This window comes from Bos taurus, chromosome 22 (genome assembly GCF_002263795.3).
Source record: "Bos taurus isolate L1 Dominette 01449 registration number 42190680 breed Hereford chromosome 22, ARS-UCD2.0, whole genome shotgun sequence".
In the NCBI taxonomy this organism is placed as follows: domain Eukaryota; kingdom Metazoa; phylum Chordata; class Mammalia; order Artiodactyla; family Bovidae; genus Bos; species Bos taurus.
In genome coordinates, this window is record NC_037349.1 from 51,220,659 (window position 1) to 51,248,306 (window position 27,648).

The window sequence follows — 27,648 nt, forward strand, 5'->3', positions numbered from 1 at the left end:
AGCTGCCATGCGCGATGGCCTGTGCCATCGGATTTGGAGCTCCAGGGCGGGGATGGAATGAACCATCGCAGCGGCCGGGAGCCATGTTGGAGCGGCGGGAGGCGGCAGCAGCGTCAGGGATGCTGTGGTGGGGGCGGCAAAAGCCGGGGCCGCTCGCCAAAGGGCCTCTGGCCGCGAAGTAGATGGTGCCCAGAGGGTGGCAACGGCGTGGAGCGACAGGCCTAGAGGCAGGGGACTGGGGTGGCGGCAGGGGTCCGGGTGGGGGTCCGAGCAGCGAGGCGGGCCCAAGGCCTGGACCGGGGTGGAGGACAGTGGAGGCAGTGTGGGGAAGTGGGGGGTGATGGCGAGGCGGCAGCCGTGGTGGGATCTCAGGGGGCCAACGACCCCGCTACTCCTGCTCCTTTCCCTCCTCTCTTTGTTCCCTCTTAGCCGGGAGGAGCTGGGGGACGGTGGGGGCCACGGCTGGGATCCGGGGGTAGCTGCTGCTACGGGACCAGGGGCGCGGATCGGCAACGGAGCCTTAGCTCTTTGTCCCGAGCCTCCCGGGGTCCGAGAGGACGGAGAGCCTGGCCTGGGAGTCAGGGAACCTGTCTTCGTGGGGCTCCGAGGGGGAAGGCAAAGCGCCCAAAGCGGTCGAGGGCCCCCGGAGCAGCCGGGGCTGGGAGCGGAATATGGGGTCAAGACATTTGGCAGCCGCGGGCGGGAGACCGGACAAGGACCAGGGTCTCTGTTATGCTGGCGCCCAGAGGTCTCCTCTTGCAGGCGGATAGGGCCTTTGCGAAGAGATAGTCTGTCACCAGAGGGTTTGTCCCCAGGGGTCCCAGGCCCGGAGAACAACCCTCCCTTCCCTTCGGACCTTCTGATTCGGCCCCGTGGTTCTCAGCCGGTGTCCTCTCGGAGGAATACTGGGAGAGGCTCCTCCCCAAAAGTGGGAACCACGCGCTGCTGCGGGGAACTGTGGGGACCAGGGCGCAGGGGTCAAAGCGAGAGAACAGCGACATCCCGAGCGAGGAGGACAGGCCCCCGGTCGGACCGCCCTCCCGGGGCCGTGGGATCTGGCCCCGGACTGGATTCAGCACCTCGCACAGCGAGGACAGCTCCCGAGTCTGGTTCAGCACCGCGCGAGTCTCGGACAGCTCCCGAGCCTACGCCCGAGCGCATGCGCTCCCGAGGTCTCTTCCGCCGCCGCTTCCTCCCGCAGCGCCCCGGGCCGCGCCCCCCTGGGGCCCCGGCCCGGCCTGGAGCCTGGAGAATACCCCTAGAGGGCCGGGCCCGCCCCCGTCGCGCCGCGAACCGCCACCCACAGTTTCCGCAGTACAACTACCAGGCACTAGTGCCGGAGAATGAGGCGGCGGGTACCGCGGTGCTACGCGTAGTGGCGCAGGACCCGGACACCGGAGAGGCTGGGCGCCTAGTCTACTCGCTGGCTGCGCTCATGAACAGCCGCTCTCTAGAGCTGTTCAGCATAGATCCGCAGAGCGGCCTTATCCGCACAGAGGCTGCTCTGGACCGCGAGAGCATGGATCGCCACTACCTGCGCGTGACGGCGCAGGATCATGGCTCACCGCGCCTCTCTGCCACCACCATGGTGGCCGTTACAGTCGCCGACCGCAATGACCACGCGCCGGTATTTGAGCAGGCGCAATACCGGGAGACGCTTCGCGAGAACGTGGAAGAGGGCTACCCCATCCTGCAGCTGCGTGCCACAGATGGTGACGCGCCCCCCAACGCCAACCTGCGTTACCGCTTTGTGGGGCCTCCAGCTGCGCGCGCCGCCGCCGCTGATGCCTTCGAAATTGATCCGCGCTCGGGCCTCATCAGCACCAGCGGTCGTGTGGACCGCGAGCACATGGAAAGTTACGAGCTGGTGGTGGAGGCCAGCGACCAGGGCCAAGAGCCCGGGCCGCGCTCTGCCACCGTGCGTGTGCACATAACCGTGCTGGACGAGAATGACAACGCGCCCCAGTTTAGCGAGAAACGCTATGTGGCACAGGTGCGCGAGGATGTGCGCCCCCATACGGTGGTGCTACGCGTCACAGCCACGGACCGGGATAAGGATGCCAATGGACTAGTGCACTACAACATCATCAGTGGTAACAGCCGCGGCCACTTTGCCATTGACAGCCTCACAGGCGAGATCCAGGTGGTGGCCCCTCTGGATTTTGAAGCAGAGCGAGAGTATGCCTTGCGCATCCGGGCTCAGGATGCAGGCCGCCCCCCGCTGTCCAACAACACTGGCCTGGCCAGCATCCAGGTGGTGGACATCAATGACCATACTCCTATCTTTGTCAGTACACCCTTCCAGGTCTCTGTCCTGGAAAATGCACCCCTGGGCCACTCAGTCATCCACATTCAGGCAGTGGATGCAGACCATGGAGAGAATTCCAGACTGGAGTATTCCCTAACTGGCGTGGCACCCGATACACCCTTTGTGATAAACAGTGCCACTGGCTGGGTCTCTGTGAGCGGTCCATTGGACCGTGAGTCTGTGGAACATTACTTCTTTGGTGTGGAGGCCCGGGACCATGGCTCGCCCCCACTCTCAGCCTCAGCCAGCGTTACAGTGACTGTGCTGGATGTTAATGACAATCGGCCTGAGTTCACCATGAAAGAGTACCACCTCCGACTGAATGAAGATGCGACTGTGGGCACCAGTGTGGTCAGTGTGACTGCTGTAGACCGTGATGCCAACAGTGCCATCAGCTACCAGATCACAGGAGGTAACACTCGGAATCGCTTTGCTATCAGCACCCAGGGGGGTGTAGGTCTGGTGACGCTGGCCCTGCCCCTGGACTACAAGCAGGAACGCTACTTCAAGCTGGTGCTAACTGCATCTGACCGTGCCCTTCATGATCACTGCTATGTGCACATCAACATCACAGATGCCAACACTCACCGGCCTGTGTTTCAAAGTGCCCACTACTCAGTGAGTGTGAATGAGGATCGACCAGTGGGTAGCACCGTGGTGGTCATCAGTGCCTCTGACGATGATGTGGGTGAGAACGCTCGCATCACTTATCTCCTGGAAGACAACCTGCCCCAGTTCCGCATTGACACGGACTCAGGGGCCATTACCCTGCAGGCCCCCCTGGACTATGAAGACCAGGTTACTTACACACTGGCTATTACAGCTCGGGACAACGGCATCCCACAGAAGGCAGACACTACTTATGTGGAGGTGATGGTCAATGATGTGAATGATAACGCTCCGCAGTTTGTGGCCTCCCACTACACAGGGCTGGTCTCTGAGGATGCCCCGCCTTTCACCAGCGTCCTGCAGATCTCAGCCACTGACCGGGATGCTCATGCCAATGGCCGGGTCCAGTACACTTTCCAGAACGGGGAAGATGGGGATGGAGATTTTACCATTGAACCCACCTCTGGCATTGTCCGCACCGTGAGGCGGCTGGATCGGGAGGCGGTGCCAGTGTATGAACTGACTGCCTACGCAGTGGACCGAGGTGTGCCCCCACTCCGGACTCCAGTTAGCATCCAGGTGACAGTGCAGGATGTCAATGACAATGCACCGGTCTTCCCAGCTGAGGAGTTTGAGGTGCGAGTGAAGGAGAACAGCATTGTGGGCTCGGTGGTGGCCCAGATCACTGCGGTGGATCCGGATGAAGGCCCCAATGCTCATATAATGTACCAGATCGTGGAAGGGAACATCCCTGAGCTGTTCCAAATGGATATCTTCTCGGGAGAGTTGACGGCACTCATTGACCTGGACTACGAAGCTCGCCAAGAATACATAATTGTTGTGCAGGCCACATCAGCCCCTCTAGTCAGTCGGGCCACTGTACACGTCCGCTTGGTTGACCAGAATGACAACAGCCCTGTGCTCAACAACTTCCAGATCCTCTTCAACAACTACGTATCCAACCGCTCGGACACCTTCCCCTCAGGCATCATTGGACGCATCCCAGCTTATGATCCAGATGTCTCTGACCACCTCTTCTACTCCTTTGAGCGGGGCAATGAGCTGCAGCTGCTGGTGGTAAACCAGACCAGCGGAGAGCTCCGACTCAGCCGCAAACTAGACAACAACCGCCCACTGGTGGCCTCCATGTTGGTGACTGTCACAGGTGAGGGGCGGGGGTTAAGCAAGTGAGCCAGTGACCTTAGCCTGTCAGGTCCTCAGGGCCCCCCACAAGGCACTTCAAAGAGGGGTTTCCAGACTTTCCAAGAATCCCTTAAGTGCTGCGTTCCTGCACGCCACAGGATCTGCCATAGACCTCCCAGGTTAGGGTCATATAGTCTCTGCTTAGGGTCTTGGACAGTCTCCACTGAACCCCGAAGATTCTAGGGCGTTATGAGCAGACCTCATAAAGACTCTTAAACTGCTTTATTTAAATAATTACTTTTTTAAATTTCTTTTTGGCTGTGCTGGCTTTCTTTCAGTTGTGGCAAGAAGGGTCTACTCTCTAGTTTCAGCATGCAGGCTTCCCATTGCAGTCATTTCTCTTGTTGCAGAGCGTGGGCTCTGGGGCACTTGGACTTCAGTAGTTGAAGCACAGGGGGTCAGTAGTTGTGGTTCCGGGCTCTAGAGCACAGCTCAGTAAGTTGTGGCACACGCATTTGGTTGCTCTGTGGCACGTGGGCTCTTCCCAGATCGGAGATCAAATTCCATTTGTCTCCTGCATAGGCAGGAGGATTGTTTACCACTGAGCCACCAGGGAAGCCCAAGAACCGTCTGCTTGTTAATCTAGGGATTGCTCTCCTCCTTCTGAAAGGCTGGAGTAATGCTCTGGATGTCCCAGGAAAAGCCAGCATCATACCCCTGTTCAGATGAAGCGTTACTTTGGGTCCATTCTGACTCTCAGCCTGTGGAGAAGAGGGAGGCCAATCGTTTAGTGGTCGGGAACAGCATCTTCCCTTGGCAGCTTCAGACAGAGAGCAGACCCATATTAGCCTGGCTGCTATCGATGGGGCTGACTGAGCCCCTGCCCATTGGGAGAAAGTCTGGAGATCCACTTGTCTCTTCTGCAGCCGTGGACCAAGGCTTTTACAAACTGTTCCCTCAAAGGAGAGTGCGGGTGGGAAAAGCTCTTGCAGGCCTAAATACTGGAGGCTGCAGGGGTTGGGACAGACTTTACCAGTGCTTATTCTCCAATTCTGAGGCATAGGACTCCTGGCACTGCCAAAGAAGGCACATCTTCATTCATCCCTCAATTCCCTGGACAACAAACCCTGTCGGCCACCCAATGTGTGGAGATGAGGCATATAAGCACCTCATCCTCATTTCTGAGGGTGGCCACTGAAATCGCAGGACCCAGGTCTGGGGTGATGGGCAGCTTGCTGATCCAAGGATGCTGCGGAGGAGGTCAGGGTCCAAGATTCTCTTGGAGAGAAGGAACTTGCTGACCCAGGGTTCTGGGAGATGCGGTTGAGTGGTCACAGGCCTAGGGACCCTTCTAGTGAGCTGGGAAGACAGTTGGATAACCAGAGATAGGGAATAGGTGATCCCTCACCTGGAGGATATTCTCAGAGGGGATGTTTTGCTAGTTCTGTAGTGCTGGGGAATGGGAGGAAAGAAAGTCAGTCATCAGTGGCCTTTGCTCCTCTTTCTATCCTGATTGGCCTGCTGACCATAAACCTGGGGAAGGGTGGGTTACTGATCACTTAGGGACCATCTTGTGTGCTGTTGGAGGAATGACCTGCTGACCCATGGGCACTACTGGCGGGCAGAGAGTGGGTGGGTTGATCCCTGGCTCAGGCCATTCCCCATGCCGGAAGGAGGGGACAGGAAACAGTACCTTGCTGACACCTTGGTGCAGAGAGAGTTGGTGATCATAAGCCGAGACCCCCTTGTGTCCTGGTAAGGTCAGCCCACTAACACAGAGGTGCTGGGGGACTGGGCCAGTAACCCTCCTCTGTCCCTGGGAGGGGCGGGCGCTGACCCCACACTGACCTCCTCCCCCATTTCCACCGGCAGATGGGCTGCACAGTGTGACGGCCCAGTGCGTGCTTCGCGTGGTCATCATAACTGAGGAGCTGCTGGCCAACAGCCTCACCGTGCGCCTGGAGAACATGTGGCAAGAACGCTTCCTGTCGCCACTTCTGGGCCACTTCCTGGAAGGCGTGGCTGCGGTACTTGCCACCCCCGCCGAGGACGTCTTCATCTTCAACATCCAGAACGACACGGACGTGGGGGGCACCGTGCTCAACGTGAGCTTCTCGGCGCTGGCGCCCCGCGGGGCTGGAGCCGGCTCTACAGGCCCCTGGTTCAGCTCCGAAGAGCTGCAGGAGCAGCTGTACGTGCGCCGCGCCGCCCTGGCCGCTCGCTCGCTGCTGGACGTGCTGCCCTTCGACGACAACGTGTGCCTGCGCGAGCCCTGTGAGAACTACATGAAGTGCGTGTCGGTGCTGCGCTTTGACTCCTCTGCGCCCTTCTTGGCCTCCGCCTCTACGCTCTTTAGACCCATCCAGCCCATCGCAGGCCTGCGCTGCCGCTGCCCGCCCGGTTTCACGGGAGACTTCTGCGAGACGGAGCTTGACCTCTGCTACTCCAACCCCTGCCGCAACGGCGGCGCCTGCTCACGGCGTGAGGGCGGCTACACCTGCGTTTGCCGGCCGCGCTTCACGGGTGAGCGGGGCGCGGGGCTGGGGGAACAGGAGGCAGAGTGGGGGGCGGAAGTCAGTGCTGAGCATTGGGCATCACTCTTGAGCCACCCGGGGTCAAGTTGGGCGCGGTTATTCCAGAAGCGGTAGAACCCGGCAGAGAGGGAGTCTAAGGCCGCGAAGAAATAAAGGTCTTGGCTGGGCCAACCCCCTGGTGGCTCAGATGGTAAACAACCTGCCTGCAGTGCAGGAGACCTGGGTGGGGAAGATCCCCTGGAGAAGGGAATGGCTACACACTCCAGTATTCTTGCCTGGGAAATTCCACGGACAGAGGAGCCTGTCAGGCTACAGTCCATGGGGTCACAGAGTCAGACACCACTGAGCAAGCATCTAACAGTTTAACTGGGCAGAGGAAGAGGAAGGGGCGTGACCCTGGGGAGGGGCATGGCCGGAAGGCGAGAGAGGGCAGGGTCTGGTATAATAGGGGCATGCCCACAGCGAGCGGGACTTTTGCATCTTCTTGGCTCTCACCTGGAGATCGTGGCCTTCGGAGGGGCGGGGCCCGCTGGAGCCGGGGGCGGGGCGTGGTCTGACCCCGCCTCTGCCGCCGACTTGACCCCCTAGGCGAAGACTGCGAGCTGGACACGGAAGCCGGACGCTGCGTCCCGGGCGTCTGCCGCAACGGGGGCACCTGCGCCAACGGGCCGGACGGCGGCTTCCGCTGCCAGTGCCCGGCGGGCGGTGCCTTCGAGGGTCCGCGCTGCGAAGTGGCGGCGCGCTCCTTCCCACCCAGTTCTTTCGTCATGTTCCGCGGCCTTCGACAGCGCTTCCACCTCACGCTGTCCCTCTCGTAGGTGCTCGCCCGCATCTGCGCGCCCGCACGGGGTCCCCACCACCTCCAAGACCCGGGTTCCTGACTGCCCCCATCCTGGCGTCCCATGGGACACCGCCCCCTCCCCGCCCTCCCTCATCACTTCCTCCCTCACCTAGCCTGGGTGGGCTCCCTCAGACCTTCTTGTCACAGGGATGGTGGGTGTGAGGAGGGGGTCTTGCTTGTGACGGGCCCCTCCCCAACCCCAGGTTTGCCACAGTGCAGCCCAGTGGGCTGCTCTTCTACAACGGACGCCTGAACGAGAAGCACGACTTCCTGGCCCTGGAGCTCGTGGCTGGGCAAGTGAGGCTCACATATTCCACCGGTGGGTGCCCCCGCCCCGTGGGTCAGTGTAGGGACGAGGGGGTGCATGTGTGGGGGAGTTGGCTGGGGGTGGGGTGTGAACCCCCCAGGCCCTCCTGAACATGTAGCTCCACCCATGCCCAACAGACCACTTTCTCTCTCCATGAAGGCTGTGCTTCTCCCACGTGTCCAGAGGCACTCTGGTCCGGCCAGTGTGGCCACCAGCAGGGGGACGTTATCTGATGCATCCAGGGTCACCCTGGGAGTAGCTGTGCTTGCATGAGTGGGTAGGGGGAGGGGAGGCCTCACAGCTCTAGACCAGCCTCCATACACAGCTGCCTTGCAGGTGAGTCCAACACAGTGGTCAGCCCCACGGTTCCAGGGGGCCTCAGTGACGGGCAGTGGCACACAGTGCATCTGAGATACTACAACAAGGTGGGCACCACCCTCGGCCTGGGAGTGCGGGGAAGGGGCTGGGATACCAGGTTCTGGGATACCAGGTGACCCCTGGGGGTCCTGTTGAGTGACGTGCCAGGTCTCTAGCCCCGGACAGATGCCCTGGGGGGTGCTCAGGGCCCCTCCAAGGACAAGGTGGCTGTGCTGAGCGTGGATGACTGCGATGTGGCTGTGGCTCTGCAGTTTGGGGCTGAGATTGGCAACTACTCATGCGCGGCTGCCGGCACGCAAACAAGCTCCAAGAAGTGAGCTCCCCAGCCCCTGAGCCCCAAGCCCCCTGCCTGCCAGAGCCCACCCCACCTTTCCAATACTGCCTCCAAACTCTCCATCCTTGCCCAAACCACCAGATTTTCCTTTCCCCACTCGAATGCTGAAACCCCACTTCACCTTAGCCCCCATCTCTGTGTTCTACCCCAGACTCCCCTCTTGTACACATTCCCCCAGGCACCCACTCTCCCAAATTCTCTACTCTCTTGGTCTTGCTAATGCCCCACAGCCCCACCTGACCCCTATCACCCCCCCAGCCACCCTTCTGGCTCCCTTTTTCATCCTCATCTTCAACCCCAGCCCCTTCCACCTTTCCCCAGACCATCTGCCCATCAGAAACTCTCCTTTGCACCCCCACAACTGAAGTCAGGCCCTAGTCCTTCCTCAGCCTGATCTTACCCTCCCCATTCAATCACCTTACCCTCTGAGTCCTACCCCCTCCATTTCCTATCCCCTCCCCCAACCCAGGAGCAAGCCTACCCTGGCCCCAGTCCCACCAATGACCTGGACCCCTGACCCCCAGGTCCCTGGACCTGACAGGCCCTCTGCTCCTGGGGGGTGTCCCCAACCTTCCCGAGAACTTCCCCGTGTCCCACAAGGACTTCGTTGGCTGCATGCGGGACCTGCATATCGATGGCCGCCGAGTGGACATGGCGTCCTTTGTCGCAAACAATGGCACCGTGGCAGGTAGGCCACGTCCCCATCATAGGGAAAAGGTGGAGGGCTTTATGGATGGACTCAAACTCTGACCACCTCCTTGTCTCCTTTTCTGGCAAGCATTCTGCTGCAGTCTGGCCTTTAGGACCTGAGTCCAACCAACTCCACCCCCTGCAAGAACATGGGGCTGAGGTCTTGGGCACTTTCAGCCCCCCAGGCCCTGTATTTTGTCCAGCGCTTGTGCCCTCTCTCGTGTTCTCATGGCCTCCATGTACTTTTCTCTCTCAGGCTGCCAGGCCAAGCTGCACTTTTGTGACTCGGGCCCCTGCAAGAACAACGGCATCTGCTCAGAACGCTGGGGTGGCTTCAGCTGCGACTGCCCGGTGGGCTTTGGAGGCAAAGACTGTCGGCTCAGTGAGTGGGCAGCCCGGGGCAGGAAGGGCCTGTGGAGTATAGCTTCTGTTCTCAACGTGAGGCCTGTGACTCTGCTCCTTTTACCCCCCCAGCTATGGCCCATCCCCACCATTTTCGTGGCAACGGCACACTGAGCTGGGACTTTGGAAATGATGTGGCCGTGTCTGTGCCATGGTACCTGGGGCTGGCGTTTCGGACGCGGGTGAAGCAGGGGGTCCTGATGCAAGTCCAGGCTGGGCCACATAGCACACTCCTCTGTCAGGTGCGTCTGCCCTCCTGAGCCCTTCCCTAGACCCCAGCTCTCAATCTTTGAGGCCACCAGCTCCGTTCCTGTGGTTTCAGGCCTGGTCCCTGGTGGCTCAGATGATAAAACATCTGCCTGCAATGCAGGAGACCTGCATTTGATCCCTGGGTGGGGAAGATCCCCTGGAGAAGGCAATTGCAACCCACTCTAGTGTTCTTGCCTGGAGAACCCCATGGAGACAGGAGCCTGACAGGCTACAGTCCATGGGGTCGCAAACAGGACATGACTGAGAGACTAAGCGTGCGTGTGTATGCGCACACACACACACATACACAGCATACTTCTCTACTAGGAGCACTGATCATACTTGACCCTGCTCTCGACCTTGGCCCTTGACCCTCTTCCCTATCATATCCTCTGCAGGTATAGCGTCCCAGCCTAGCTCTCCCCTGCCACCTGCACTAATCCATGACCCCTGCCCCTTAACTTTACTCTCAGAAGCATAGAGTGCCCTGGCATAGGGCCCTCCATGCCAAATATAGCCTGTCCCTCTTGTACTGACCTCTGCTCTTCGTGACCCCACCTCCTGACACTCCTGGCCCCTGCCCAGTGTGGGGCTCTGACCCCAGGGCTGTGCCTCTCTGCCCGCAGCTGGATCGGGGGTTGCTGTCTGTAACAGTGACCAGGGCCTCAGGCCGGGCTGCCCACCTCCTCCTGGACCAGATGATAGTCAGTGATGGCCGGTGGCACGATCTGCGGCTGGAGCTGCAGGAGGAGCCAGGTGGCCGGCGGGGCCACCATGTCCTCATGGTCTCATTGGACTTCAGTCTCTTCCAGGTCTGACTTCTAACCCTGGGGTGGTCCATTCTCAGCCTTCCGACCAGACCCACCTCATCAGAACCCCACTCAGTCCAACTCCTCTTCTTCCGTCCACTGCACATAGTCTGATGTTGTCTCCCGAGTCCCCCTCCTCACGTCCTTGCTCTAAGCCCATCCTGCTCCGCCCTCCTCATGTCAGGGAGGCTATGCAGATTTCTGGCCTGGTCTTGGGGTACCTCTGTAGCTAGCACTTTGCCAAACTTCTTCTGGTCTCCTGATCGTCCCAGCTCAAAATCATGGAATTTCAGGGTCTATTCGGGGTCCAGGAGAGAGGGCCCAATCCAGAGCCCAGCTCTAGACTAAACCTTCCTGTCATTTATCCCCTGTGCTCCAGCAGGTCCTCTGTACTCGGGAGCATCTCATGCCCAGACCAGCCCTCTGGTCCAGACGTCCAGAGCGTGGTGCAAGGCTAGGATAAGGCCAAGGCTGCCACTGGGGTAGGGCAGGGGTTCATCGGTCCCCCCTCACCGTGCTGACTGTCCCCTTCCCCCAGGACACTTTGGCAGTGGGGAGTGAGCTGCAGGGCCTGAAGGTAAAGCAACTCCATGTGGGAGGCTTGCCCCATGGTGCTGAAGAGGAGGCTCCTCAGGGTCTGGTTGGCTGTATCCAGGTGAGGGTCAGCGTGCAAATACGAGGTGGGGCCTTAGGGTGAATGGTCAGAGCTCAGGGGTGCCTTGAGACCTGAGATGCTGCATTCACCTGGAGGTTGGTGTAGGGGTAGCGGTGACCAGAGCCATCAGAGACAGGTCAGGCCCTTCTGTGCTGTTGGACGTGAGTGCAGCTCAGATGATCAAGGGCCATTAGAGGCCTATGTCAGGGAGAGCATAATTAGGGTTCTCATGGGGGCACTAAATGGGAATATTGGATCAGGGTTTAGGGTACCCACTCCAGCATTCTTGCGTGGAGAATTCCATGGACAGAGGGGCCTTGCCGGGCTACGGTGCATGGCGTCACAAAGAGTCGGACACAACCGAGCAACTAAGCACACCGGGGTTTGTAGGGAGATTGCATGTCAGGGGTCACGAGACCATGTGGGTGGCTCTGCTGGACTCGGGGCTGAGGTGCTCTAACATGGGTCTCACCTTGCCGCCTGTGCCCGTAGGGAGTATGGTTTGGCTCCACGCCTTCGGGGTCCCCAGCCCTGCTTCCCCCAAGCCACCGGGTGAACGTGGAGCCTGGCTGTGTCGTGACCAACGCCTGTGCCTCTGGACCCTGCCCTCCCCACGCTGACTGCCGAGACCTCTGGCAAACCTTTTCCTGTACCTGCTGGCCAGGTGGGGCCTGGGTGGGGGCAGGGTGATCTGGGGCTCATGGTGAAGACTGGGGGACCTGGAGAGGAGGCAGGCGCTGAGAAGGACAGATGCCTTCTTCCTCCCATGCCTGTGGCCAGTGTCCTCAGCTCCCTGACCCAACCCACAGGTTACTATGGCCCGGGCTGTGTGGACGCCTGCCTCTTGAACCCCTGTCAGAACCAGGGGTCATGCCGGCATCTCCCAGGGGCCCCCCATGGCTATACCTGCGACTGTGTAGGTGGCTATTTCGGGCACCACTGTGAACACAGGTAAGGGGCTGGGGGCTGAGGTGATGGAAAGAGTTGGAGAGGGTTGGGGAGGGTCGCTGAGCTATGGCGGAGGCATCTCACCTGGTTCTCCACCGCAGGATGGACCAGCAGTGCCCTCGGGGCTGGTGGGGGAGCCCGACATGCGGCCCTTGCAACTGCGATGTTCACAAGGGCTTTGACCCCAACTGCAACAAGACAGACGGGCAGTGTCACTGCAAGGTGCGCCTGGCCCCTGGCCTTTCACCTGTGCTGTAGCCATTCTGTGATGCTTGCTGACCTCTGACACAGCCCCTGACCCCTTACCCCTACCCTGTGACCTAACTGCCACCTCTTGTCCTTGACATCTGACCCCTCCCTTATATTTCCCTTGAGGCCCGTCTTCCTTCTGGCCTGTGAGCACTGTTCTGCCAACCCTTTGCCCTTGATTCCACCCACTCCCCAAGCCCTGACCTGAAATCCTCACCTTAAGCCCTGACCCCTGACCTCCGGCCCCTGACCCTGTCTCAAACAGGAGTTCCACTACCGACCGCGGGGCAGTGACTCATGCCTGCCGTGCGACTGCTACCCAGTGGGCTCCACCTCACGTTCCTGCGCCCCCCACAGTGGGCAGTGCCCCTGTCGCCCAGGAGCCCTTGGCCGCCAGTGCAACAGCTGTGACAGCCCTTTTGCAGAAGTGACAGCCAGCGGCTGCCGGGGTGAGCAGGCTCCACGTGCAGCAGGCTGGCTCTGGCATGTTGCTGCCAAGTCCCATGGCATGCTTGGCTCTCTGGGTAGGGGCTCTGGATGGCTTCTTGTGCTGCCCAGGGGCTCCCACATTGGCCCCAAGTATTTTGATGGCCTGTCACAGAATCTGATGGGCCAGCTCCCCTGAGGCCAGCAGCAGAGTGGTAGGCAGTGGGCCTGGGGTAGGTGAGGGGTCAGCGGATGTGGCCATCCCTGGCCCCAACGCCTGGCTGCCTGCCTCACTGTCTTCTTCCTCCCTAGTGCTCTATGACGCCTGCCCCAAGTCCCTGAGGTCTGGTGTGTGGTGGCCGCAGACCAAGTTTGGCATCTTAGCCTCAGTGCCCTGTCCTCGGGGGGCCCTAGGTGAGTACGTGGGGGACAGGCACATTGCTGAGGGTGGCGATTGGCCTGTCCTCTGACCGCTAGAGCCACCTCTTTTCCTGAGTTGGTTGGCCTTGTTCCTGCCAAGAGGTGGGAGCTGGGTGGGGGGCGACATTGGTCCCTCGTTACCTCTTCGTGGCTCTGGCTCCCTCCCCCTGACCCTCACTGAGCCTCCGTCTGTTTCTCTTGGCTTCTGGGCAGGATTGCGGGGTGCAGGTAAGGGGTACGTGTTTGCTCAGGTGCGCTGCCCCCTCCCACTGCCAGAGCTTTTGCAGACCCCTCCTGCTGCCTGAAGTCCCTGCAGACCCCTCCCCACTGCCTGAGGTCTCTAAAAGCTCCTCCCAATTGCTTGAAGTCCCTGGAGGCCCTTCCCCACATACACACTTCCTAAGGTCCTTGTAGACTCCTGCTCAGTTCTTCAGCTTCCTGCAGGCCTCTTTCTACTGCCTGAGGTCTTGAAAGACCTCTGCCCTCCATTGGAGGACCCCACAGATTCCTCTCCGTTGCCTGAGGTCCTTACAGAACCCTCCCCGCTGCTTGAGGTCCCCACCACGGCTGGACCAAAGCTGTCTCGTGTGCATGCTCCTGTGCGTGTTTCCCTGTGCCTGCGCACGTGTCTATGTCTGTCTTTTGGGAAGGGGTCTCTGCGTTGAAGTCAGTGTTCCTCTTGCTGGTGGCGACAAGCTCTCTTAAGGGCCAGGTCAATTTCATTCAACTTTCATTCCAGTCTCACAGATTAGAGAGAGATGGCAGCAAAGTCTTTGGGGAAGTTGAATTTTGTGTGGGAATTTTGATCCCCACCCTATTTTGGTCACAAAATTCTACTGGAAAACCTGGATGTCTGTGTGTGTGTGTGAAAGAGAGAGAGGGGGGGAGCATTGTGTGTCTGTGTGTTTGTCCTGGGTCACACAGCATCTACTTGTGTGTAGGTGAGAGCATTGGCTTGTGTGTTTGGGTGCACATGCACCCACACACACACACACACACACACACACACACAGGGTTTCCCTGATAGCTCAGCTGGTAAAGAATCCGCCTGCAATGCAAGAGACCTGGTTTGATTTCTGGGTCGGCAAGATCCCCTGGAGAAAGGATAAGCTACCCACTCCAGTATTCTTGGGTTTCCCTGGTGGTTCAGTTGGTAAAGAATCCACCTGCAGTGTGGGAGACCTGGGTTCGATCCCTGGGTGGGGAAGATCTTCTGGAGGAGGGCATGGCAGCCAACTCTAGTATTCTGGCCTGGAAAAATCCCCAAGGACAGAGGAACCCGGTGGCCTGCAGTCCATGGGGTCGCAAAGAGTCAGACACGATTGAGCGACTAGCACACACACACAGTCCCGCCCTTGTGTTCTCCTTTATGTCATGGCTGTTCGAAATGGTCCCCAGACCTCTAGAAATTGACTGATAAGCGCCTGGGGCCCATCTGGGCTGGGGATTGGGTCTTCTCCATCCTGGGGTGCAGCCATGGATGCCTACTCCCTGGTCCCTGCATCAGAGCTTCCCCTGGGGTAGAGGAGGGTGCTGTGGTTGCCTCCTCAGTGAAGGGGTCCAGGCCCCAGGACTGATCGAGGGTCACCTGCCTTCAGGTGCGGCCGTGCGGCTGTGCGACGAGGACCGGGGTTGGCTGGAGCCTGACCTCTTCAACTGTACCTCCCCAGCCTTCCGAGAACTCAATCTGCTGGTGAGACTGCCTGCACCTTGCCCTGCACACGAGACTGGCCCCAGCAGTGGCCCTGGCCCGTCTCCCCAGGCCCGTGGCGGGCCCTACACATCATGCCCCAGCCCTTGACATCCTGGGCTTTTCTGTGTAGTCCTTTAATCTGGCCAAACCCTTTTTCCCATGAGGCTTTTGAGAAAGGCCCAAGAGACCACAGATGGACCGCTTCTTCTTTATCCGGCAGCTGGATGGCCTGGAGCTGAATAAGACGGTCCTGGACACGGTGGAGGCCAAGAAGCTGGCTCAGAGGCTGCGGGAGGTGACCGGCCACACCGACCACTACTTCAGCCAGGACGTCCGAGTCACTGCCCGCCTGCTGGCCCACCTGCTGGCCTTTGAGAGCCGCCAGCAGGGCTTCGGGCTAACAGCCACACAGGATGCCCACTTCAATGAGGTGGGGCCGCACCCGGGGCTCCCGATTCCCTGGCCCCAGACCCCTGCCCCCCAGCTCAGGCCCCTCCTGATCCCCGGGAAGTGAAGCTCATGGGCTCTTTCTCCCACCTTGTCCACTCCAGACCTACTCCCTGCCTACTGGGGCCCCCCTAAGCACCTGGCCAGACCCCTCAGGCACCCCCTCACGTGTCCTTACCTGGCTGGGCCCGCTTTCACCTCCCTCCTCCCAGAATCTGCTGTGGGCCGGCTCTGCACTGCTCGCTCCAGAGACCGGGGACTTGTGGGCCGCGCTGGGGCAGCGGGCCCCCGGAGGCTCCCCGGGCAGCGCCGGGCTGGTGCAGCGCCTGGAAGAGTACGCAGCCACGCTCGCGAGGAACATGGAACTCACGTACCTGAACCCCGTGGGGCTGGTGACACCCAACATCAGTATGTGGAGGGTGGGCTGGGGCAGGGGGCTGTGAACTCAGACCCGGAGGTCCGAGGGGTGGGGGCTGTGGGTGGCAACATTAGTGGCTCGAGACTGTGCTTGGCAGGGACGCAGGCTCTGCGCTGGTAGCCAGGAGGCCATATGGGTGCTGGGACTTGGGTCCAGAGTGGGGGGAGGCGGGAGGGGGAGATCCCTCAGCACAGGGTGGAGATCCTTGCTGGGTCTCACCCCTCTTCCTCTGGGGCAGTGCTCAGCATCGACCGCATGGAGCACCCCAGTCCCACCCGGGGACTCGTCGCTACCCTCGTTACCACAGCAACCTTTTCCGGGGCCAGGATGCCTGGGACCCTCACACGCATGTGCTGCTGTCTTCCCAGGCCCCACGGCCATCCCCCGCTGAAGGTGAGAGGTCACCCCTGGGCCGGGTCTCGTTTCCCTGCCCAACCCCTGCCCAAAGCGGAACCCCGCATGGCCCTCCTGTCACTTCTCTCTTTGCCCAGACCCTCCCCCTCACTGCAAATGACCTCTCACAGGCCTGGATACTCGGGATTCAGCCCCAGGGGCCTGTGAGTTCTTCACTGGCACCTGCTCCCTGCACTCCCTGGTTCTAGACCCTCAGGGAAGAGATTCCCATGCTTGATGCTGGCTCCGGGTCAGAGCTGGGTCTGTGGGTGCTTGGGGGTCAGAGGTCACTGACAGTGGCTCCTCCCCCTCCTCCGGCAGTTCTGTACCCCAGCGGCAGCAGCATGGAAAATGCCACCACCTCGAGCATGGCACCCCCACCAGCCCCTCCAGAGCCCGAGCCCGAGCCTGGGATCTCCATTGTCATCCTCCTGGTTTACCGCACCCTTGGGGGGCTGCTCCCTGCCCAGTTCCAGGCCGAGCGCCGGGGTGCCAGGTATGAGTAGAGTTACCCCCAGGCCTCTCAACCCTGGGCTGCCTGCTCGCTCTGACCCAGCTTAGAACAACCCCCCACTTATGGTGGACAGACAAGCAGGTTCACCATCATCCAGAGATGCGCCTGGCCACACTCCTGCTCTGCGAGTCTCATCCGTGCCGGGCTCTGCCATGTCAGTGTGTCTGGGGAACTAGATAGACACAGAGCCACAGCTGGGCCAGTCACATAAAGGATACAGGAGCCAGCCAGACAGGCAGACTGGCCTATGGAGATGGGCTGACCGAAGGGGGCCAGCCGCGGGCATGCAGGGAGACACAAAGTCTACAGCTGCTTAGGCTGCAGGCTCCAATGTGAGCAATGGATCCAAAGCCCCTCAGCTGTAATTCTGCAGAACCAGGCCATGGACTCCTGGTGTTGAGGCCACTCAGTGGAGGCTGAAGGAGTTCTCAGAAACAACACCCAGCCCAGGGTGCCCCAAGCTCTGGGCAAGGGAAGACAGGGAGGTGGGCAGTCAGCTTGGGAAGGCTGGCGGCATCCAAGCTCAGGTGGGGTGTCTCCTCAGGGTTCCCCAGAACCCAGTTATGAACTCCCCGGTGGTCAGTGTGGCTGTGTTCCACGGACGCAACTTCCTACGAGGTGTCCTGGAGTCCCCTATCAGCCTGGAGTTCCGCCTGCTACAGACAGCGAATCGCAGCAAGGCCATCTGTGTGCAGTGGGACCCGCCTGGCCCGTGAGGACCTCCACTCTGGAAACCCTTGGTCCCCCTGGTAGCCCCTGGGAGGCCCAGCCTGCCCCTGGGGCCCCCACCCATGCCCCTGTGCACCCAGACCCATGAGGAATGCGGTTCCCGAACTCCAGGCGCCCGCGGCCCCTCCCAGTGCCTCTCATAAACCCCTGCCTGGCGACGGGGCTCTCCCCCGAGGGGATGGTCGGTCTGACTGCGCTGTGGCCACAGGGCGGACCAGCACGGCTTGTGGACTGCACGGGACTGTGAGCTGGTGCACAGGAACGGATCCCACGCACGGTGTCGCTGCAGCCGGACGGGCACCTTCGGGGTCCTCATGGATGCCTCCCCCCGTGAGGTGGGGCTGGGTTCGGGGAGCTGAGGGAGTGGGAGGCTCAAAGGGCAGGGGTGCCTGACCGTCCCTGCGACCCTCCCTGTCCCCGCAGCGGCTGGAGGGTGACCTGGAGCTTCTGGCGGTGTTCACCCACGTGGTCATGGCAGTGTCCGTGGCTGCGCTGCTGCTGACCGCGGCTGTCCTGCTGAGCCTGCGCAGCCTCAAGTCCAACATGCGGGGGATCCATGCCAACGTGGCTGCCGCCCTGGGGGTGGCTGAGCTCCTGTTCCTGCTGGGGATCCACAGGACCCAAAACCAGGTGCAGGGGCCGGGTTGGGGGACCCGTGTGCTGCTGACCTCATATGGCCCAGGAAGGCGGAGGGCGCCAGAGTGCATGGTCAGAGGTCAGGGGTGCTCAGTCACTTTGGGGCGGGATGCTGGGGTAGGGTGCGGTGGTTGGGGGTTCAGAGGCGGAGTGAGGCGGAGAGGTCCTGACGTCCCCCCGACCCCCACCAGCTGCTGTGCACCGCGGTCGCCATCCTCCTGCACTACTTCTTCCTGGGCACCTTTGCGTGGCTCCTCGTGCAGGGGCTGCACCTCTACCGCATGCAGGTGGAGCCCCGCAACGTGGACCGCGGCGCCATGCGCTTCTACCACGCCCTGGGCTGGGGCGTGCCTGCCGTGCTGCTGGGTGAGGGCCTTGCTCCCTGGCCTGTCCAGGCCTGTGACCCCTGACCTCCATCCATCACGTGGGCTGACCCCTGCCCCTGATCGTGACCCTAGCCTCAGCCCCCTGTGCCACTTGTTCAGGGAGGAGCCTGCCCTGCCCCCACCCCAGCTTCTCCCCGGGTACGTGAGAGGGTTGGTTGGCAGCTCTGGAACACACCCCCTCCATCCTGTCCCTTCTCCTCTGCAGGCCTGGCCGTTGGCCTGGATCCCGAGGGCTACGGGAACCCTGACTTCTGCTGGATCTCCATCCACGACCCCCTCATCTGGAGCTTCGCTGGCCCTGTCATCCTTGTGCTCGTGGTGAGTACCCTCTACTCAGTCCCGCCTTGTGCTCCCCTCAGTGGGATGGGATAGGAGGTGGCCCTGCAGCCAGTGTGGTGGTATCGGCCGAGGGGTGCCAGGTGGCAGTCTGCAGGCTTCCTGGGCTCAGCCTCCTTTTCTGTTCCTGCCCAGCTGGCATGGAGATGGCAGATGTGGGGTCACAAGCTCGGCTGCTCTCCCTACCTGTCTATCTCTCCATCTCTATTTTTCCATCCCTCTCTGCTTCCCTTTGATGGACTTCCCTTGTTGGACTTTGCCAACAAAGGTCTGTCTAGTCATGGCTATGGTTTTTCCAGTAGTCATGTATGGATGTGAGAGTTGGACTATAAAGAAAGCTGAGCATAGAAGAATGGATGCTTTTGAACTGTGGTGTTGGAGAAGACTCTTGAGAATCCCTTGGACTGCAAGGAGATCCAACCAGTCCATCCTAAAGGAGATCAGTCCTGGGTGTTCATTGGAAGGACTGATGCTGAAGCTGAAACTCCAATACTTTGGCCACCTGATGTGAAGAGCTGACTCATTTGAAAAGACCCTGATGCTAGGAACGATTGAAGGTGGGAGGAGAAGGGGATGACAGAGGATGAGATGGCTGGATGGCATCACCGTCTCAATGGACCTGAGTTTGAGTAAACTCCAGGAGTTGGTGATGGACAAGGGGGCCTGGCGTGCTGCAGTCCATGGAGTTGCAAAGAGTTAGACATGACTGAGTGACTGAACTAAACTGTTTCCCTATCTCTGACTTTTTCCATGATTCTAAGCTCCTCTGTTTCTTCTTGGTTATTATGTGTGTGTCTGTATATCTGTGTATATTTCTCACGGGTTCTGCCTCTCTGTCTATGAGTCTCAGTGTCTTCTGTCCCTGTCTCTCTGTTTGTCTCTCACTCTCTCTGTCTCTCTCTGCCCTGCTCCTGATCCACATGTCTGGCTGTGGGTCCAGATGAATGGGACCATGTTTCTCCTCGCGGCCCGCACATCCTGCTCCACTGGGCAGAGGGAGGCCAAGAAGACCTCTGTGCTGTGAGTTAGCTTGTTGGGGGAGTGGGGGATTTTCAGAATGGCAGCCCTCTCCTGGGTGGGGTTGGGGGGCTTCCTGGAGCACCCCTGGTTCAGGCTGGGCTCCAGATTCTGGGTAGGGGGATGAAGTCACCCTTTATCCCCTAGCCAGCCGTCCCTCTCTGGTACCCTTGACTTACTTTGGCCCCACACGTCTGTCTCCACCCTGCTGTCTCTCCAGTCTCCCAATGCCTGGATGGCTCACTTTGCCCTTTGCCTTGCGTGTTTGCATGTGCCTTCCATGCTTTCTCTCATGCCCCGCCTCCCAATTCCAGTCGGCTTTCCCCATGTCCCCTCGCGGCTCCCTGAGTACTCTCCTGGTTCCTCCTGTGACCTCCAGACTCCCCTAGTGCCCTCCTGAGAACCCCACATTTCCGTGTGAGTTCCTTTCCCTTCACATCCCCGTGTGTCCTCCCATGTCCCCCACTCGAGCCCTGCGTGACCCTCACGTGTCCTGTCCTTTCATGTTCCCGCGGCAGGACCCTTCGCAGCTCCTTTCTGCTCCTTCTACTGATCAGTGCCTCCTGGCTCTTTGGCCTTCTCGCGGTCAACCACAGCATCCTGGCCTTCCACTACCTCCACGCTGGACTCTGTGGGCTCCAGGTAACCCTGACACCGCCCCCCTGACTCTGGACCAGATGGGGCTTCGGTAGGGTGGGGCCCGGGGCCTTAACCCCAGGCCTGGAGCTGATGCCCACCCGATGATTGACAGCTGACTGCTGCTGAGCCTGGACTGGCCTTCATCAGTGCTGAGGCTCCTGGCTGCTTGCTGGTCCACAATGACCTTCACTGACTCCAGTCACTCATGACTTCTCACTACTTCTGTTGCCTTTCCCTCATTCCCTTACTGGGTCCCCCTGGGGCCTCCGCACAGCCTCACTCTCATCTGCAATGACTGATCCCACTTGCTGACCCTCATTGACTTCCACTGGCCCTAGCTGACCCCCTCACAGCCCTGCTCTGACCTCTCATGGCCCTCACTGTCTCCTCTCTGATCCTCGCTGACCCGCAGGGCCTGGTGGTATTGCTGCTCTTCTGTGTCCTGAACTCAGACACCCGGGCTGCCTGGACACCAGCCTGTCTGGGCAGGAAGGCAGCGCCCGAGGAGGCCAGGCCGGCGCCTGGGACGGTGAGGGGCCCTCCGGGCAGAGGAGTTGGGGTAGGGACCCCGGGAGGCCAGCGTTGGAGGCTTCCCCAGGGCTGGCTCACGCGCCTGTCCCCTCCACCACCCCAGGGGCCTGGCGCCTACAACAACACGGCCCTCTTTGAGGAGAGCGGCCTCATCCGCATCACTCTCGGTGCCTCCACTGTCTCCTCGGTGAGCAGTGCCCGGTCCGGGCGGACCCAGGACCAAGACAGCCAGCGGGGCCGCAGCTACCTCAGGTGAGGGCAGGGCCGCCTCGTGAGGGGGCATACGGCCCGGGGCTGGCATTACCGGGTCCTTGGGCTGGCTCCACCCGTCTTGGCCATCTGTGCCTCTGCTCTGCTGCCTCTGCCCCAGTGTCTTCTGCCACACACCCAGGGGTACCTTCAGAGCCATACCGTGTGCGGCTGGCTGGGTACTCACAGGTGCCCTGCTTCCAAAACACCCCGTCACATCCCTCTTTGATGGGGGCTCCTGCGTTTCTAGGGACAACGTCCTGGTTCGACATGGCTCGGCTGCTGACCACACTGACCATGGCCTCCAGGCTCACGCTGGCCCCACTGACCTGGACGTGGCCATGTTCCATCGAGATGCTGGTGGAGGTGGGGGCCCGGGCCAGGGAGGAGGGACTCAGAGGGTCTCTCCCCCGTTCCCCTTTCTTCTGCCCCCAGGTGGGAGCAGCAGCTGACAGGGCTGGGGCAAGCTCCCCTAAGGTCGCAGGTCCAGGAAGCACCTACCCAGACAGCCCCAATTCTCCTGGCCATGACCCAGCCCTCCTGTTCCTGCCTCCTACTCCAAGCTTGCCCCGAGTTCCCAGAGCCTCCCTCAAGACCCCCACGGCCCTCACCTCCCCCGGCCACTGCCGTGTGTTCCTCCTGACCTTCCCCCCTCCAGGCGCAGACTCCGACTCTGACAGTGACCTGTCCTTGGAGGAGGAGAGAAGTCTGTCCATCCCATCCTCAGAAAGTGAGGACAATGGCCGGACACGGGGCCGTTTCCAGCGTCCACTCCGCCGGGCAGCCCAGAGCGAGAGGCTCCTTACCCACCCCAAAGGTAATAGGACCCCTCTGACCCCATGGGTGACCAAGAGATACCCCATATTCCACTTGGGTGTGAACCCAGGAGCCCCGCTAGCCCCTGAAGATTCCTGGGACTGACTTTGGGGTCATCGTGGGGTGCCCCCACACCTCTCCCCATCCAGCCTCTCACCAGAGCTCTGCTGGCTAGAGACCCAGAAGGGGCCCAGGCAACAGATGAGCAAGGTCAGGGACATTACAGGGTGATGTGCCATCCCTCCTCTTCCCTGAGGGGTGGGGTTCAGCCTGGTCTTCCTGACCCCTCAGTCATCAGGTTTCCCCACCGCCAGTCTCTGTCTGTCTCAAGTCAAGAGTAGGGTGAGCTTATCAGTCCCTGGATGGTTCCATGGATCTCCGAGAGACACCCTCCTATTCCTACTGCTGCTGCATCAGCGAAGCCCAGATCTCAGGCATCATTAGGGTTAGGGGGCCACGGAGTCCGGATTGCGGGGTTGCCAGACCCTGCGGTGACTCTTGTAATCGACCCTGGCTCCGCAGACGTGGACGGCAATGACCTCCTGTCCTACTGGCCAGCCCTGGGGGAGTGCGAGGCTGCTCCCTGTGCTCTGCAGACCTGGGGCTCTGAAAGGCGCCTGGGGCTGGACACCAGCAAGGACGCAGCCAACAACAACCAGCCCGACCTGGCCCTGACCAGTGGCGATGAAACCTCCTTGGGTGGGGCCCAGCGCCAGAGAAAAGGTATGGAGCCCTCCGGGTTTCCCTGGGGGTCCAGTGGTTAAGGCTTCGCCTTCCAATGCAGGGAGTGTGCGGGTTCGATCCCTGGTTGGGGGAGCTAAGATCCTACATGCCCCGGCCGAAACCAAAACAGAACAAAAGGCTGACTTTAGCCTGTGCTCCAGGGACCCTGGGAAGTGGCCAAGCCCTGAGCCAGCGGATTTCATCCTCTTAATCCAAACAGCCTCACAGGGACCCTGAGGACTTATCTCCCTTGTGTGGGGGGTTCTGCTCCTCTATGCTGCTTCACGGTCCCACGGGACAGCCCCACTCTGGCCTGAGACGTGCTTGCCCCACAGAGACCCCAGGGGCCACTCTTGCCTTGACTCATGGGATTCCTCCCTGTCCCCCTGGAAGGTTTCTTCCCCTGGTCGTGCTTTCCAGGGGTCCCAAGGGGTTGTCCTTGTCCCAGCTCAAGGGGGTCTCTGCCTCTACTCCTGCGTCACCCCAGGGACTGCTCCTGCCCCAACCCTGGGATCCCTGCCCTTTGACCCTGACCTGGGGGCTGCTCCTCCTCTGATCTTGGGGGATGATTTGCCCCTACCCCCACAGCAAGGGGACCACCTCTCTCCTGAGACCGTGGATTACTGCCACCTCACTCTTACCCCTGTCCTGCAACCTCTCTGTGATTCCCAGGAGCGGCTTCTGTACCCTTTCCCCAAATGGTTTCTGCCCCCAAGTCTGTGTCCCAGGGATCCCAGACGCTGCTACATCCCTAGCCCCAGGGGAGTTCCTGGCCTTCAACACACTGTCCCCCGCGTGTTCCTCCTGCAGGCATCTTGAAGAACCGGTTGCAGTACCCGCTGGTGCCACAGACCCGAGGCGCCCCTGAATTGTCCTGGTGCCGTGCTGCCACCTTGGGCCACCGTGCAGTGCCGGCTGCCTCCTACGGTCGCATCTGTGCCGGTGGGGGCACCGGCAGCCTATCGCAGCCCGCCAGCCGCTACTCTTCCCGAGAACAGCTGGATTTGCTCCTGCGGCGGCAGCTGAGCCGTGAGCGGCTGGAGGAGGCCCCCGCCCCGGTCCTGCGTCCCCTGAGCCGGCCAGGTTCCCAGGAATGCCTGGACGCTGTGCCAGGCCGCCCGGAGCCCAGGGATCGGGGAAGCACCCTACCACGGCGGCAGCCACCCAGGGACCACCCTGGTGCCACGGCGGGCCGCTTCGGGTCACGGGATGCGCTGGACCGAGGGGCACCCTGCGAGTGGCTGCGCACGTTGCCCCCGCCCCGGGGTGCCCGGGACCTTGACCCACAGCCCCTGCCTCTGCCCCTGTCTCCCCAGCGGCAACTCTCAAGGGACCCCCTCTTGCCATCCCGGCCCCTGGACTCTCTGTCCAAGCGATCGAACTCAGGGGAGCCGCTGGACCACGCGCCTAGCCGGCACCCCTCACGAGAAGGCCTTGGGCCACCCCCGCAGCTGCTCAGAGTCCGGGAAGCGCCCGCCAGTGGCCCTAGCCACGGACCCTCCACAGAGCAGCTAGACATCCTCTCCTCCATCCTTGCCTCCTTCACCTCCTCGGCTCTCTCCTCCTCCGTGCAGTCCTCAGGCACACCCTCGGGCCCTCACACCACCCCCACCCCTTCTGCCACTGCCTCTGCGCTCGGACCCTCCACGCCACGCTCCGCCACCTCCCACAGCATCTCGGAGCTGTCTCCCGACTCAGAGTAAGTGGCATCCAGCCACCTGCTCACACCCCTGTCAGTTTAGGGCAATCTCCTATGCACCCTGCCCTATATTCCGCCACCAGATGGGGTGGGGTTTGGCAGAGAGCGTGGGCTGCCCTGGGCTCGGTGCAGCCAGGGAGCCATGGGCAGAGGGCAGAAGTCTGGCAGTGAGCGGGGTGATAAGCAGGAATGGGTGGCTATGTGACCTGGGCCTGCACCTCCTGGATGCAGGAGGTGAGTCAGGTACCTTCCGAAGGGCTTGAGCTCCTGGAGGGGGAGGGCAGGAGGTAGCCTGGAACATGGAAGGGGAAGGCAGGAGTCTCTGCTTGGGAACTTTGCTTAGGGTGGAGTGTGGATAAGGAGAAGTCAGACGTAGGGGCAGGCTTGGAACTTCAGTTTGAGAGTAAATCATTCAGTCTCTTGCTCACTCAGTCGATATGCAGCTCCTCCTACCTGGAGGCACTGTGGGGTGGGCCACACAGGAATTGAGCTGGGACCTGGTGCATCTCTGGCATTTGTGGGGTAGAGAATTAAACTGGGTACAGGAGTCAGAGAGGGAGTGGGGAGGAGCCAGAAAGGACCAGGCCTCGGAAGCCGAAAGTGGAGCTGAGTTTTAAGGAGGAGGAACAACTAGGCCAGGTTCTGTGGAGGTCCATAGGGTGACAAAAGCCTTCGGAGGGAAGGAGACCCTGGGACTGGGGAAGGAGACCATCAGAACCTGAGCAGACATCGGGGGGGAAGACAGGAAGGAGAGGGTGCAGGAGGAGGTCTGAGGTGCCCAAGGCTCTGGAAGGGGGTGGGGTGAGGATGAGGGAGCTGGGAGCACCCCCTGGGCCCTCCTGCAGCCTAGCCTTGGGGTCTGACTGTTGGGGAGGGCTGGGAGGACTGAGCAGGGGTTCAGGCTCTGGACTCACACTTGACCTCTCTGAACCTGTTTCATCATCTGCAAAATAGGCCTGTGGTAGCAAACTTGTTGAGGTGCGGAGATTAGGGAGATTTTTTTTGGGTCAGGTGTTTAACAGAACCTGTACATAGTAGGTGCTCACTCAGTGCTTAGAGAAAAGACATAGGTGGCAGCCAAAGGCCCTGGCTGGGGAGTCTGAGAGGTGAAGGTGATGGGGGAGGCGGCCCGGGTCAGGAATGGTGGGGTGTCCAGGGGGACCTGACTCTCAGCAACTGCCTTCCATCTCCACATTCAACTCCGCAGAGTTCCCAGAAGTGAAGGTCACTCCTGAGGAGCGGCTGAGCAGAAGAGGACCAGCGGGGAGCGATGGAGGATCTGGGCTAACAAAAGTGACTCCAGACTCGGGACTCAGCCTCCCACAGCCCCGCCCCCAGCTCTCCCTTTTGCTGCAGCACTGACTGTCCATGCTCATCTGTGAGCGTGTGCAAGTGTGTAACAGGCGCGGGGAGTGAGGGAGCCGGGGAAGGACTTTTATACATTTTGTACCTTTGTAACCAGAGAGATATGCTTATGTTATTTTTCAGCTTTTCTGTCTCCCGAGGTTCTGAGGCTGGGCTGGGAGGGGGAGGGGGACAGAGGGGAAAGAGGTACAGAGTTTGGGCCCATTTGGGTCCCTGGCAAATTATTGGCTCTTTCCTCTCATCTTAACGGGGAAGATTCAGACAGGAGGGGTAAATGCACCCCCACCCCCCATTCCCTGGTTGATCTGCATACTGTCGGGGCCCCAAGTGCAGAATTAATCTTTGCTTTTGCTTGGATGTCCCACAGGGCACACTTTGGGGACTCGGGGAGGGGGGGTTGGTCTTGAAAACGGGTCCTCTGACCTCCTCACAGGGGCTCGCTCATGCTGCCCCTCCCCGTGGATGTGTGTGTTTATTATGCGGAGTCCCTGCCACTTACTGCCTTATGTCCCAGGACTGATGCTGTGGGGCGCTGGTGGATGAGCAGATGTCATGTTTACAGATCTAGGCTTCCCTTCTCCCACGGGGAGGGGCTCAGGCCTCTATTCAGACATTCCTTCAGAGGGTGGATGGAGTCCTCGCAACCCCTGCCCCTGCCGCGTACAAATGTCGTGGTGCCATTTGGTTCCCTGACACTGCCCCCTGCTAGGATTTATTCTGAAGGGTGATGTCGGAGGGGGAGAAAAGGGAGCAGAAACAAGGGAATTAAAGACTCAGAATGTAGGTGCCACTGCCTCCCATGTTTACAGGAGCCTCCCTGGCCCCAGGCACCCGGGCTGCAGGAAGTGACTCAGTTCCATCTCTCCTTGATTCCCTTGTAAAGGGAAAAACGACTGTTAGGACCCAGTTCACAAACTCTCACTTTTTTTACTTCCTCTCCTGTCCAGAACTGGGGGCTTTGACATTTTGTTACTTTGTTTACAGGTCAAGAGTTTAAAACAGTTTTTACACTTTGTTTACAGTTTAAAACTTTGTGAACTTTTTGTTTACAGTTGAGAATGTTTTGTTTGTTTTTTTTCCCCCTTTGTTTACAAGTGAAAGGTAGAGAAAGTGGGAGAGGGGCTTGGAGGACCCACCTGTGAGGACCCTGAACCTGGCCATCTTGAGGGCTTTCTAACCCCCTAGTCGTCTCAGGCCAAAGGTCAGCCCTGAGTCCCCTGTTGAACAGCAGGCCCAGAAGGCCCAGTGGTAAGTGTAGGCATCTTCTTACCACTAGGAACTGCAGCCGTGCAGGGCTGTGGAAGGTCTGTGCAGATACCCACCTCCTTCACGCATACTCTTGGGAGGCAGTTTTTAAGGAGATTAAAAGTTCTACTTTACTGACTGGTGCCAAATCCCGCCAGCCAGGACCCCAGCTCTCCTTACCCAGAGTGACCCCAGCCCTTGAAGGGTTGAAGGGTCTGCTGTGGGGAGAGGGGGTTGTCCTTGCTATGTCCTAGGTTCTGTAGCTGCCCCTCTCTGGGAGGGGGAGTCCCCCCTCCAGCCCAGTGGCTCCTTTTCCTGTCTGTGTAAATTGTTCCGTGAAGCCGCGCTCTGTTTTGGGAATAAACTTCTATAGAAAATGGTTATTGCCTCATTCTCTTTGGGGATGGGGGATGGGGTAGGAGGGTGGCTATGAATGATTTCCCGGGGTTGACCTTGGGGAGAAATCTGAGCACTGCCCCCTCCTCCTCCCCGAGAATATTCGGCTATTTT

The 27,648-nt window shown here is 60.3% G+C and overlaps 1 protein-coding gene across 1 annotated transcript; it reads left to right on the plus strand.

Moving 5' to 3' along the window:
- Window positions 1-59: 59 nt before the first annotated feature.
- CELSR3 (cadherin EGF LAG seven-pass G-type receptor 3) lies at window positions 60-27,515 on the plus strand. Its single transcript, NM_001205337.2, is given in 36 exon segments — window positions 60-4,082; window positions 5,933-6,583; window positions 7,183-7,408; window positions 7,639-7,754; window positions 8,079-8,167; window positions 8,276-8,433; window positions 8,979-9,142; window positions 9,401-9,526; window positions 9,619-9,788; window positions 10,422-10,607; window positions 11,143-11,259; window positions 11,752-11,923; window positions 12,069-12,210; window positions 12,309-12,429; window positions 12,722-12,905; window positions 13,195-13,296; window positions 14,901-14,995; window positions 15,216-15,425; window positions 15,655-15,850; window positions 16,099-16,139; window positions 16,142-16,253; window positions 16,575-16,749; window positions 17,312-17,479; window positions 17,705-17,831; window positions 17,920-18,126; window positions 18,324-18,498; window positions 18,724-18,836; window positions 19,795-19,874; window positions 20,390-20,513; window positions 20,923-21,039; window positions 21,145-21,293; window positions 21,541-21,650; window positions 21,949-22,107; window positions 22,629-22,829; window positions 23,640-24,528; window positions 25,736-27,515. Coding segments are annotated over 36 exon segments (9,942 nt in total). The 5' UTR covers window positions 60-340; the 3' UTR covers window positions 25,764-27,515.
- Window positions 27,516-27,648: the final 133 nt, after the last annotated feature.